This window comes from Dromiciops gliroides, chromosome 1, assembly GCF_019393635.1.
Source record: "Dromiciops gliroides isolate mDroGli1 chromosome 1, mDroGli1.pri, whole genome shotgun sequence".
NCBI classification, from domain to species: domain Eukaryota; kingdom Metazoa; phylum Chordata; class Mammalia; order Microbiotheria; family Microbiotheriidae; genus Dromiciops; species Dromiciops gliroides.
In genome coordinates this window covers 629,897,256-629,911,386 of record NC_057861.1, presented here as the reverse complement: position 1 = coordinate 629,911,386, position 14,131 = coordinate 629,897,256, and the positions used below count along the sequence as shown (strand labels likewise).

Here is a 14,131-nt window from a genome sequence, read left to right as displayed (position 1 = left end):
GTTTTTTGGTGAGGCAATTGGGGTTAAGTGACTTGCCCAGGGTCACACAGCTAGTGAGTGTTAAGTGTCTGAGGCCGGATTTGAACTCAGGTCCTCCTGAATCCAGGGCTGGTGCTCTATCCACTGTGCCACCTAGCTGCCCCGTGTGCCTTCTTTTTCAGCCCCAAACTGTGAGCCCCTCAATCAAAGGCTGTGACTGGGTGGTCACTGGGTTTTGGTTTCTTCACCTGCAAAATGAGGGGGTTGGTCTAGATGAGAGCTCCTTAACTTTTTTTTGTCATCATAGACACCTTGGAAGTCTGATAATGTCTACGAACTCACCTGCATAATTTTTAAAAATAATGGAAGAAAATGCTAAATTTCAGTTAGAAATCAGGAAAAATAAAGTTGTAATTTTGTTTCCTACCTAAATTCATAGAATCCCTAAAATTTATCCACAGACCCCTTGGTTATAGTGAACCCCAGGTTAAGAAACCCTAACCTAGATTATCTATAAGGTCCCTTAGAGCTCTAAAGTTAGCTTCCTAAGAATCCCAACATATTGCTTAACAAAACCAGGCACAGGGCTGATGTATGAGAGGATTACTAAATACTTGCTGAATAAATGCTTAGGTAGATGGGCAAATGGATAATCTGTATATCTGGCTCAGGAAAGTTGCCAGGGAATAAGGAGGCAGGAGCTTTTGAATGGCACCTAGGGTCAGAGCAGTATATCCTAGAGCCTAAAGATGAGTAATAGATTTGAGGAAAGAGCACCTTCCACAGATGATACCCTACCCTATTTCTAGAGCTCTCCTGTAGTCACCCATTCCAGTGCACGGCAACCTCATTGTCATGACATTTCCTCTGTGAATCTAAGCCAAACCTGTGATGCTCAGTGTAGGTTGGCTCCCTTGGGTCCATGTCCTGTGGGGGCTAACACCTCTACCTCTGTCAGAGACAAGAGACCACAAGGAAGCTGTCCTTGACTTTCTCATCCTCCCATTCCATCCACCCTTCACAACCTTTTTCTTGGTGGAGCCCACAGCTTCAAAGTGACAGCCAGGCCCCTGGCCTGGGGGAAGAGAGTTGACAAGGGCATAGAGACAGAGTCCTAGGACCTACCTGGGGCAATGCTTGAACCACAGTGTCCAGCAGGGCCCGCATCCCAGTGGCCATTTTCAGTAGCTTCAGTACTGAAGGAAGGAAAGGAGAGGTAGAGCATGGATTTACAGAGCAGGAAGTTAGCCACCCTGAGGGACATCTGGGCCAGGTCAGGGTTTGAGGGAAGGGGAGACTGAAGAGGGGAGGCAGAATGGTGGGCCAGGAAGAATGTGGAGTTCAGTCAGGGTTTCTGGTCTTGGTTCTGTTGCTAATTAACTGTGTGGATTATTTAAGTTCTTTAGGCCTCAGTTTCTTCACTGGAATCATGGGGATGATAAAACATGCCTTAATTGATGGGGCTGTTAGCAGTGGGACAAAGGAACAAGACATCTGGGGCTTAAAGAGCCCCATTCTTGGCATCCAGAGTTCTGGGTTTTAATCAAAGCTCTGATATTGATATGCTTTGTGACCTTGAGTGTGTCCTTTTTTCTTAGCCTCAATTTTCCCATTCATTAAATGAAAAAAAAATTGGCGTTCCACGATTCGATGATAATAATTGTCCCTTCACATTTGTAACCTCCTGGAGGACTGTAAGATCCATGAAGGCGGGAGCTATGTTTTATCTAAACTCTGCATCTTCCCCAAGGCCTAGCACACAGGTGCTTTATGAGTGTTGAATGAAGAAATAAATAAATTCATTCATTCTTTCTTTTGATGCTTTCCATTTTACAAAGAGGAAACTGGGACCCAGAGAGGGAAAGTGACTCAAAGTCACATGGTGAGTCAGTGGGATTGTAATCTAGGTCAAGAATTTGGGTTTCCTAGGGCCCTGTACAAGGAGTCTCCTGAACCATTCTGCCTTTGCTAACCTAGACTGGGCCTGTTAGAAGGACTCTTCTCTCTCTTCCACCAACCTCAGCATGGCGCCTTTTCCCCACTCCACCCCCTCTCCCACCTCCCAGGAAATGCTGGCTCAGTTGGAGCAGGCTGCCTGGTGGCAGAGAACAACCTGGGCCCCAGGCATAACCTACCTCGAGCAATGCGGAGCACACGCATGATTCGGATGATGGTAGGGTTGATGGGCAAGGCTGCATTCATCTCAATTTCCTCCAGGGTGATGCCCATGATGGAGAGAAGCACTATGGCCAAGTCGAGCTGGTTCCACCTAAGCAAAAAAGTACATGGAATTCATTGGGGCCCCTACCCTTTCTTCCTCTCCCAATCTCTCTCTTTCCTTTTCCCTAGGGAAATTAGGTTCTAGGAGCCCTAACCATTAGTGTTGGCAACTTCTTGACTTCATCTCACATCCCCCAAACTCTTTTGGAAGTATGGAGAGGGGCTCAAAGTTTTAGAGCTAAAAAGACCTTAGTCTTACAGAGGGGGAAACTGATAACCAGAGAGGCCATCCAGGTTTCCCAAGGTCATCCAGAGATTTGGGGTAGAGATGGGACTAGAAATGTGGTCTCTGTACTCTCAGGCCAGGCCTCTTCACAATGTATCCTGGCCCTAAAAAGGAAACCAAATGCCTTTCCATGAAGTCACTGGCTCTCAATTTTTATCATCATTTCCTGTCCAAGGATAGATACTTCCTATAACATAAGGGCCATACCCCTCACCCTTTATGCTTTAGCTAAGCTGGCTTCCTCACTATTCCACCACCTCCTCTCCTTCTTTCTTCCCCCCTTCCCCCCATCCTTCTTTCCTTCCCCTCCCCATACAAACATGCTCCCACCCAGTCTCATTCCTAGTTCTGAGCCTTCCTTCAGGTTATCACTCTACGTGGAATGCCTTTTCCTCTTCTTTCCCCCTATGAAAGTCCTCCCTTTTATGTAGAGACCAGCTCCTCTGGGAAGCTTTCTCTGACTACTAGAGGTCATAGTGTTCTCTCCTGCCTCAGATCTCCTGTGAACACTTATGGTTACTGACTGTGGACTACCCTGTCTTGTTCAACTGAGGTTTTCTGCATTTAAGTCCTGTCTTCCTGCAGTATGTGGATTGACTCCCAGTAGTTATGTCCCGGACCCTTCTCTGTCTTTCACCAGTCTGTGAGTTCCCTCAAGGCAAGCCCTGGATCTGTTTCTCCTTTGTTTCCCCTATTATTCAACTGGACCGATCAACCTATCAAACAGTACGAATTTGTTAAGTATTTACTACACATGAAGCACTGTGCTATGACCTGGGAATACAAAGAAAGGCAAAAATAGTCTCTGTCTTCAAGGGAAGCATGTTAAAGTGGATGGAGCATTGGATTTAGAGTCAGGAAGACCTGAGTTTGAATCCTGTCTCAGACACTTATTCACTTTGTGACCTTGGGCAAGACGTTCTTACATTGGACAGGCACTTTTTGAGCCTCAGTTTCCCATCTGTAAAATGAGGGGATTAGACATGACCTCTAAGATTCCTTCCAACTCCAAATCTATGATTTTCATGGGGGAGGGAAGACAATCTGTAAATGAATGGGTACATATAAGATACAGGGTAGTGGGCTAGTAACCTTAGAGGGGGAGGCTCTGGATGCTGGGGAAGGGGGGATCAGGAAGACTTACTGATCCATTAATTACCTAATTCTCTACACTGGCCTTTTTTAGAGAAATCAGAATAATGACCATTTTCCAGAGTGCATTCTTCCAGAATTGCAGCTAGGAAAGTTTGTTTTTAACCTTCTCTCTCTTCTTCCCTATCCTATACCCACTTTGGGCAATTCTCCTCTCTTTTTCTTCTTCAGACTGGGCTCCCTCCATCCCCACCCTCTTTCTCCTCACCACACACCTGTCCTTGAAGAATCGACGGAACCCAAAGGCCACCAGTTTCAACATAGCCTCAAAGACGAAGACGATGGTGAAGACATAGTTGCAGTACTTCAGGGCCTCATCCAGGGACTGAAAAGAAGCTAAGTGGTTAGTTCAGCTCCCTTGACAAAATGAAACACGTAGATACTTAGAGGTCATCTTGGGTCTCTTCTGGCATTCACTTGTCAGGGATTCCTGCTCACTAGAAGGTTGGATGAAATGACCCCTGAGATTTGTTCTGAGGGGTCTGAGACACCAATTTCATGATTTTGTACAACTCATTTTACTGAAGAGGAAACCCACCCCCAAAGAAATGATTTTCCCAAAGTCCCACAGTGAGTGGGGGAGAAGCAGAGCAGGGGCTAGGCCCTGATATACGCTGTTTTACTGTATGTGGCTCTTAAAAGGTTGTACGACCCCGTAGCCTTTTCCTCCTGTGGCCAGATGCCATTACAGGTACAAAGTAGGGCTTCTTTTTATTGGTAAACTTTTGTTTTCATATAACTGATATACGTAAAAAACACCAAATAAACTTCCTGAACACATAGGCAATGCAACACAAAGGGCAGTTTCCTCAAAACCAGGATGGACTCAATGGAGGGGGTAGGGAATGGACTTGACCTTGGAGGCCCCTTCCAGATCTTGGTTCATGTTCTTATTTATGGTGCTTTATACTATATACTATACTATGGTGCTATATATATATGTTTTACACAGGTAGCCCTATATTTCACTTATTTACTATGTGTTAAAAGGGTAGAAGACCATATGCTTTAATGAGACACTACCAAGTTAACCATTACATTGAACCTGATTTTAATCATGTCCTCTTCATTTAAATGGTTGTAGTCAGTATGTATATTGTTCCTCTGCTCTGATTTCTTCCCTGTGTCACTTCATAAATATCTTCTCATACGTCCTTGGATCCTTATTTTTCATTCATATGGGGCAATAACATCTCACTACGTTCATATTCTATTTTGTTGTTATCTCTTCATCTTAGGCATAGTCTATTTCCAACCTTTGCTACAACATACAGTGCTACTAGAAATATTGCTTATATTGATGGGCCTTTTTTTCCTGCTTAAAGCCTCTTTGAGGGATGTACCTAGTAGTTACCTGATTGGGTCACACAGTAGGAGTAATTGTGTTATCTTTATTTTATAATTCTATGTTGGTTTCTATAAGAGTGGGAACAGTGAATTAACATTCCTTTTCTTCCCCCCACAACCTCACCAATACTGAAATTTTTCATCTCTTAGTATCTTTGCCAATTTGCCAAGTATAAAGCTATAACTCAAAGTTGTTTTAATTTGCATTTCCATGCATATTAATAATTTTGAATAATTTCCCAGATGGTGGCTGATTATGTTTCTTCTTTTGAAAATTGCTTATTTATGCCCACTTATATATTGAAGGATGGCTCTTAATCTTATAGATTTGTGTAAACTCCCTGTAGATTATAGATGTCAGATTTAGTTTGTTGATAGCATATTTTTACTTCACTTCCATTTCCCAATATCCCCTTTTTCCTAGGTACACACCCCTTGATATAAGGAATGGAAAAGCGAGAAAAAAAATAGTTAGGCAAAGCCAACCACCACATCAGCCAAGTTGGATGTTCTATGCCAGGTTCTATATTTATATTCCTCCAACTTCTGCAAAGGAAGAAGGGAAGTAGATTCTTATCTCTCTTCTTTGGGGCCTAGGTTAGTCATTCATATTTTTCACCATTCAATTCTGATTTCCATCGACACTGTTGTAGTCATTGTGTGTATTGTTTTCTTGGTTGCTTCGCTTTCTATCAGTTCATATCAACCTTTCCATGCTTGTTGGTATTTATCATAGTCACTATTTCTTATAGCATGGTAATATTCCATCACATTCATCTACCGCAATTTATTTGGCTATTTTCCCAACTGATGGGTATTTGCTTTGTTTCCAGTTCTTTACACTACAAAAAAGTGTAGGAGTCAGATTTTTATCAGATATAATATAATGCAAAGATTTTCCCCATTACATATCTTTTCTTCCAGCAGCAATGCTTTAATTTGTGAACATTTTATTTTAAATGTTTTTATATAATAAAAACATATATAAACCAATCATCAAACATTTATTAAACACATATTACATGCAAAGCTCTGAACTATGTGCTAGGAATACAAAGAAGAAAAAGAGAGGCAAGAGCAGTCTCTGACTTGAAGGAGCTTACGATGGGAGGAATATGTAAAGGAAGATATCTACAGAGTAGGTAGAAGGTCATCTTAGAGAGGAATTATTTTGTCTTTTATAATCTCCTCTCTATTTGACTAATCAAGAACTTTTCAGTTTCCTCAGTTTCCCCATTTGTAAAATGGGGACAATAATAGTACCTACCTTGCAGGGCTATTGTGAGAATCAACTGAGTTATCTGTAGAAAGTGCTTAGTCTGGTGCCTGGAACATCGTAGGCATTATATAATCATTATTCCCTTCCTTTTCCCTTAAATGCTTTCACAGTCCCAGTTAGGGTCCTTCAAGCTTTTAGTGCTCCCAAAGTGCTCTGATCCAGGGGTAGGTCTACTCACTGCCCTCCTGGTCTGAGTTCTACAAGTTCCTGACTCAGGTTTGGATATGTTGGCTTGTCCTTAATTGAGAGTTACAGTAGACTACTGCTGGACTCAGCCACTATTAGCCTGCTGGGATGCTCTGTAGGTTCAGAATTACCGAACTGATGGTTCTTTTTTGGTCTCAGATGCTGAGCTCTGCTCCTGGCATCAGAGCCAAACAACTACCATTTACTTCTTGAATTTACTCCTTGCTCACTACACAGCAAGAACCAAAGCTCATGACTATTTCTCTCTGCCCTAGATCTGTGACATAGAACTGAATAGTGGGTAACAGAGCTCCCCGATGTCATCCATTCCTGCACTCAATGCTTGTTCAGGGCATCCCCTGGGTTTTCTTTCTGCCTCAATGCTTCATGCCCTGGTGCCCAGTCTCACCCCTCTCTCAGTCCCTGGGTGCACTCCTTTGAGACCCCTTCCTCACTGTCTGTAGGTTCCTCTATCAATCTCCCTAAGCTGCCTTGGACTAGATAAATGACTCTAATTTTTCTTGGCTTTCCTGATCAGAATTGCTTCAGTGTCCTCTCTCCTCTCCTTTCCTCCCTCCCTTCCTTTTTTCCATCCATCCTTCCATCCTATTTTCCATCTTTCCCTTCTTCCTTCCTTCATTCCAGTGTAGAGAGAGTGTCTTTGCCCATGCCTTCCTATTAGAACCATGCATACAAAGGAATTTGAGTCCCAAATAGTGATAGGAAGAAAAGCAATGAAACTGTATCAATTCACAAATGTGTTATAAATTATTTTCCAATACCTTTTGTTTATTTCTGTTCAGATGAACTCTTTTACTGTTATTCATTGCCTAGGTCCTTTAGCATGGTAAGCTACTGAATACTTTGACCTGAATTAACTTAGGAAGTTTCTAGTTTTTGACCTGGAGAGAGGCAATTGAGCCAAGGTAGATAAATTATATTCTTTGTCCTCACTATTTGAACTGAAGTCTGAGAGAACCTATAGAGTATAATAACTATGAGCTATGCTTTATTTTGTACAAACAGGTCTTTTTGGCAAAGTTCCTTTTTTGTTATTGAAAATAATTTATTTGTCCATGGAGAATATTTTTAAATAATGAATACAATTAATATTAATTTATAATTCCATCTGGTTCTGTATTTTTTCCCCAATGAATTTCATTCCTTAGCTTGCTCATTTTCTCTTTTTGATATAAAGAGGTTTTGGTTCATAATTTCTCTTTCATTATTCTGGATATTTTATATTATAGGTATTCATCCATGTTATTAAAATGCTCAGTTCTGTTTTCATAGAACTGGATATAGTAGGTTTTGATTATTTCCTTTATTGTATCTCTATTTGCTGTGATATTCCATCATATAATTTGAAATACCTTGGTCTTCCTTTATCTTTTTTTACTTGTGGGAGACCAGATTAGCTAATCATTTATCAAGTTTATTGGTATTTAAAAATATGCCTCTTTGCTTTGTTAAAATCAGTTTAATTTCCATTTTTTATTCTCTTTGAGCTTTAATTCTCAAAATTTCTTCCTTTGTGCTTTTTTGGGGATTATTAATTTGTTGAGTTTCTAATAAACAAACGCTCAGTTCATTAGCCCTCTCTTTTGTTAATGTTAAGTGTTCAGGGATAGAAATTGCCTCTAATGACTACTTCAGCTGCATCCAAGAAATAATGGTATGTTATTACTATTATCACTCATTTTGATGTAATATTTGTTATTTTTCACATTTATTGATTCACTCAATATTTAGGATATTTTAAAAAAATCTCCTTTTAGGTCTGTATCTTTCATTCATGTTTCTTTCATTGCTTACCATTTTTACTGGGTCACAATCTGTAAAAGATGTTCAAAATTTCTACCTTTATTCACTTCATTTCACATATTTTTTCTTGTTTGTTTATTTAGTAGGGCTTTAGGACATGATAAATTTTTGTGAAAGTAGCATAATTGCCCTCCAAAAGAACACACTAAAATCATATTTAATGATTTCCATGGGTCTTTCAATTTGGTTTTTCCAACATTCTGCCCAAGTCTGCCTTTTTTTCTCATTTAATTTTCTGTTAGATTTATCAGGTTCTGAAACTGTTAACATTTTCATGTTAACTATGTTAATTATTTTTATGCTTACTATTAATGACTATCTGCATCTTTTGCATTTCAGTTAGATTCCTTTAAATACTTCAGTGGAAACATATTATTATTATTATTAATAACATTTATATATTGCATTAAGATTTACAAAGCACTCTATATACATTATATAATTTGATCCTTACAGCCTTGTGATATAGGTGGTATTTTTAGCTTACCTTACAGATGAAGCAACTGAAGCTGAGAGAAGCTAAATGACTTGTCAAAGGTCACGCAGAAAGTGTATGGGGCAAGATTTGAACTCAAGGCTTCTTGACTCCAAGGCCAGTACTCTATCTTATATACCAACTAGCCATATTGATACTGTTTTATGCTATGTTGTAACTTCAAGCATTATGTGGTTTTCCTGTTTGTTTCTTTTAAAGATATCTATTTTAGCTTTTGCCTTAGCTGAAATGACTGCAACTCCTGCTTTTTTCTTTTATTCAATTGATCCATAATAATTTTCCCCCCAAGAAGCCCAGTGTAAATCTGTAGATGGCTCTATACCTTTAGTATATTTCCTGCAGGAAACATATTGTTGAACTGTGTTTTCAAATCTAGTCTTCAACTCTTTTCAAGGGCAAGTTAAATCCATTTACATTCAAGTTTATGATCATTAAGTTTTCTTTCCCTAATATCTTATTATGGTACACTTAGTGCTATTTTCCTCAAATCTCCTTTTTATAAGCAGACAGTGGTAATTTTCCTAAAATGATAGGATGACCACTGCTACAAATAGCACTCAAACCTCATATGAAAGGAAACTTTTTTGGGCTATCTAAGTCCTGTGCCAAAGATCAAGGTAGATTATAGCTTGTTTTATGAATACTCTTCAATTGAATACTAGCCCTGATGGGTTCATACACACACACACACACACACACACACACACACACACACACACACACACTCCCCTTTCATTCTGTTTTGGCTGGTTAAAAAAGAACCCCCAAACCTTTTCATCTAGCTCCTTATTTGAGACATAAATTATATAAATGTATTCCTGTACTAATATATATTTGTATACTAGATTTGTATATTTGTACAAATATAAACTCGTATTCTAAAATTTAAATGACAAAAATACACAAAAAGGAATTTAAAAGGATAAAGACAAAATAAAGAATATTTAAAATAATTTTTGTTTTACTTTATTAATGGTATGGCAGCCACTCATGGTCTTGATCCCACTAGTGATAGGCATGGGAGCTTCAATCTTCTCCATTTCTAATCTGGGTCAGTTTACCCCTCTTTAGGCAACCTGATGGCTCTCTAATCCTGGGGGGAGACCATATCCATGCCAAACTTAGTGTGGACACCCAATCAGCTTTAGCGCCACTGTAATTCAGAACTTCCAAGTTCAAGAGATCTGTCAGCCTCAGTCTCCTTGGTAGCTGAGATTATAGGTATATGCCAGCTTTTTTTGTCTTTTTTTTTTTTTTGGTGAGGCAATTGGGGTTAAATGACTTGCCCAGGGTCACACAGCTAGTAAGTGTCAAGTGTCTGAGGCCGGATTTGAACTCAGGTACTCCTGACTCCAGGGCTGGTGCTCTATCCACTACGCCACCTAGCTGCTCCAGGTATATGCCAGCTTTTAAAGCAACTTGCCCATTTTGTGAATGTTAATTTAGTAAAAATTTAATAATACAATTTGCAAACCCACTTCATTGGGTGCATATAGTCTGTAGTATTTTATAATGCACTGAAAATGGATAAAGAAATGAGTGAGGGGCCACTGCCCACTTCTCCACATTGTGCATCTCCACCATTGGTTTAGCTTACATATCACATGGAACAAGTGACCATCTGACATACAAAGTTGAGGGTATCGGGGAAGCTAGGTGGTGCAGTGGATAAAGCACCGACCCTGGATTCAGGAGTTCCTGAGTTCAAATCTGGCCTCAGACACTTGACACTTATTAGCTGTGTGACCCTGGGCAAATCACTTAACCCCCATTGCCCCACAAAAACAAACAAACAAAACAAAGTTGAGGGTATCAATCCATACATTAGATATCAATAAAGCCTAATTTCTTTCTTATTTTTAGGGTAAAAATAAATATAAATAGAAGTTCTAATATTTTCAACCCCCCTCCCCCCCACCAATGGAGCATCTTGTATACTTCACTGCAGAGTGAATGCATTAGACAACAAGCAATAAATTTTCAAGATGGGTGATCACAGAACCACGTCATAGAACATAAGAGCTGGCTCCTAGGTTAAATCCTTACCCTTACCTTGGGTTGGTTATAGTGCTCCATGGACATGGTGATCACATTGACCCCGATGATGAAGGTAATGAACAGGTCCAAGTAATGGCTGGTACACAGGCTGTGGATGGACCTCCGGGTAGGCGAGTAGTCAGCGTAGTATGGCCTGCGCTGGGCCTCTATGGAGAGAAAGGGAATGCACAGGGGCTGGTGAGTGTGCTGGTGACCGGTCGTGGCAGAGCAGGGATGGGGTACAGCCGCTGACGTTTCCTTCCTGCCCTTTTCCTAGGGCTCCCGATTGGGGAATCGGGGCCTGATATCTATCTTCCAGGAGGCAGATCGGGAACTTCTGAGTGTCCTGGACCGGGTCACGCTCCATGCAATGCTTGTCTGTCCAGCACCACCAGCTCCCAGATTCCCTGTCCCAACTCTCAGAAGTGCCCGATCCCTGTGCCCAGGAAGCTTTGGCGAACACAGTTCCAAATATAGACTAGAGGATCCTGATTCCTGTGAAGACAGCCTTTTTTCTGGGGATTTCTGAGCCGTCCGGGGCCCGGCCTGCATTGGAAAGTGCAGAGATATAAGGAAAAGGACCAGAGGAAAGAATCGAAGGGGCGAGTATGGGGATGAGAGGGCTGAAGGACCAAATGTTTCCACACCTCTGGCTTGCTTGGAGTAGTGCAGGAAGAAAATCATCTAGAACTTTTTAGCTACATCAGCTTCCCAGCTGAAGGATGCACTTGCGTCAAATGTACTTTGGGAAACGTCTGAGGTTTTTAACTGTGTGTCCAACTCTTCATGACCCCATTTGGATTTTTTTGTTGTTTTGGCAAAGATACTGGAGAGGTTTGCCATTTCCTTCTCCAGCTCATCTTACAGATGAGGAAACCGAGGTAAACAGGGTTCAGAGATTTGCCCAAGGTCACATAGCCATTAAGTGTCTGAGGCTTCATTTGAATTCAGGTCTTGATGATTCTAGGCTCAGCACTCTATCCACTGTGCCACCTAGTATAGTATATACTATATTATATACTCAGTAATATCTAAGAGGGCAACCAGCCGTCTGTCCAGCCAGCTCTCAGTTATCCAGGGCCAGAGTCGCCTATGTGGGGATTATCCAGACCTGCTAATTCTTTTTTTCCTTCCTGTTCAGTGCTTTCTGCTCAAGAGGGAAGCTTGGTCCCAGGGGAAGAAAGAGTAAATTGGAGCCAGTCAAAAGGTGAAAGTCTAGTTCAAATGGATGTTAGGATTTCAATGACCTCCTGTGCTATTTGCACCTCTCATTTATGTAGATAATTGAGGGATGGTTTCTTTGATCTGCTACAGCTGGTGTTTATAGGTTCATGAGATCACCAATTTAGAGTTGGGAGGGGCTTCAGGAACCACTAACTCCGTAGTAGGGGCAGCTCGGTGGCACAACGGATAGAGAGCTGGGCCTGAAGTCAGGAAGACTCAACTTCCTGAGTTCAAATCTGAATTCTGACAGTTACTTGTTGTGTGACTCTGGGCAAGCCATCTTACCCTGTTTGTCTCAGTTTCCACATCTGTAAAATGAGCTGGAAAAGGAAATGGCAAATCACTCCAGTATATTTGTCTAGAAAACCTCAACTGGGTCATGAAGAGTTGGACACAACTGAAAATGATTAAACAGTAACAACCATAACCCAGGTGGTAAGTGATACCATTTTAATCACTAAGACTTCAATGGATATATCCCACATTTGACAGAGTAGGAAATGGAAACCTAGGGATAGTAAAGGACTCAAGGTCCGTGAGATTTGAACCCATGCAATCTGAGAAAATCTAGTGTTCTTTCTCCACTGTCTCCATTCTATGAAGTGGTGACAAACTTGGGTGTTATTTGGTTGTGCCCAAAGAAAGGGCATATGGGGAGACTTGGGGTCAGTGCTTGCTGACCCAACAGGCCAGAGATGTAATCCTAGTTCTGGTCCCTGAATGTCAAGGTGAAAAATTGAGGAAGTGGTTTGTCATCTAGGTGGCTTAATAGCTAGAATATTGGACTATATATGTCAGGAAGACCTGAGTTTGAATCCTGACTCAGACACTTACTAGCAAGTCACTTAGATTCTTTTTTTGCCTCAGTTGCCTCATCTGTAAAATGGGGCTAATAATAGCACCTACCTTGTAGGGAAAGCATTTTGAAAATGCTAAAGCAGTATGTAAATATTTTGTTGTGAAATTCAGGGAGTTCTGGGGATGGGGTCAAATTATTATGGTATTAGAGCAGATTTTCTTAACCTGGGGTCCATGGTAGATTTCAAGGGATCAGACAACTTGGATGGGGAAAAATATTCCATCTGTATCTTTGTTAACTTCTAAATGAACCCGAACATTTTATTCAATTACCAGCGTAGATGACAAAGCCTTCTTCTGAGAAGGGAGAGTTCCATTGGCATCACTAGACTGACAGAAGTGGGTCTCTGATGGAAAAAGGTCAAGTTGCTCTGTACTAGAGGTAAGGGATAGGGCATAGGAGAGTTCTTTCTATCTTCTCCTTGGCTGCGGGTGGAGGTAAGGGAGAACTTTCTAAGGGGCTGAACAACTATTATCAAAACACGGAATGAGCCCCTGCAAACCAGTCACTCAATAAAAAAAATCAAGGATTACAGAACTGGCAAAACCCAATAGCTTTAAGGTTTGCAAAGTATTCCCACAATGAATGAGCACAATAACCTTGTGGGGGAGAGAGGATTTTTAAAAAATTTTTTTTATTTTTTTGCTGGGCAATGGGGGTTAAGTGACTTGCCCAGGGTCACACAGCTAGTAAGTGTCAAGTGTCCGAGGCTGGATCTGAACTCAGGTACTCCTGAATCCAAGGCCGATGCTTTATCCACTGCGCCACCTAGCTGCCCCAGGGAGAGGGGATTTTAAAAAATCATCTCCATTTTATGGATAAGGAAACTGATGGTTAGTGAGGTCATGTGACTTGCCACAGCTAATAAGAGCCTGAAGTAGGATCCTAAGTCCAACAGTCATTCCACCATACCATGCTTCCTCTCCAGGAAATGACTTGCCCAGTCACATAGCCTTCACGTGTGATAGCTAAACTTTGAATTCAGAAGGTGTCACTCAAGGAGGTCTGGAAGGAGAGAGAGCATCAGTATAGCCTCCTGGGGCATGGCTGAGCTGGTCAGTGTATGGTAAAGAAACTACAGTCTGTAAACTCCAAGAAAGTCAGAGGGAAACATTTGATGATCACAAGGCACTTATGTAACACAGTCAGACTAGGCATCACCACACACATGCAGCATGCACTGGCAGGGGCTGAGTGGGGTGGAGGGGAGAGCTTATGCAGAGGTTATGGTGGGAGAGGAGG

General features: G+C 41.2%; 1 protein-coding gene across 5 annotated transcripts in view; it reads right to left on the bottom strand.

The window, feature by feature from the left end:
- Positions 1 to 14,131, bottom strand: part of CACNA1H (calcium voltage-gated channel subunit alpha1 H) — a 440,720-nt gene that overhangs the window by 34,732 nt on the left and 391,857 nt on the right. For all 5 annotated transcript variants that reach the window (XM_043977864.1, XM_043977865.1, XM_043977861.1 and 2 more), the window contains exons 26-29: positions 10,822 to 10,973; positions 3,853 to 3,962; positions 2,115 to 2,248; positions 1,105 to 1,175 (exon numbers count right to left, since the gene is read on the bottom strand). In XM_043977864.1, the coding sequence (XP_043833799.1) occupies positions 1,105 to 1,175; positions 2,115 to 2,248; positions 3,853 to 3,962; positions 10,822 to 10,973 (467 nt within the window). The remainder of the gene's footprint in view (positions 1 to 1,104; positions 1,176 to 2,114; positions 2,249 to 3,852; positions 3,963 to 10,821; positions 10,974 to 14,131) is intronic.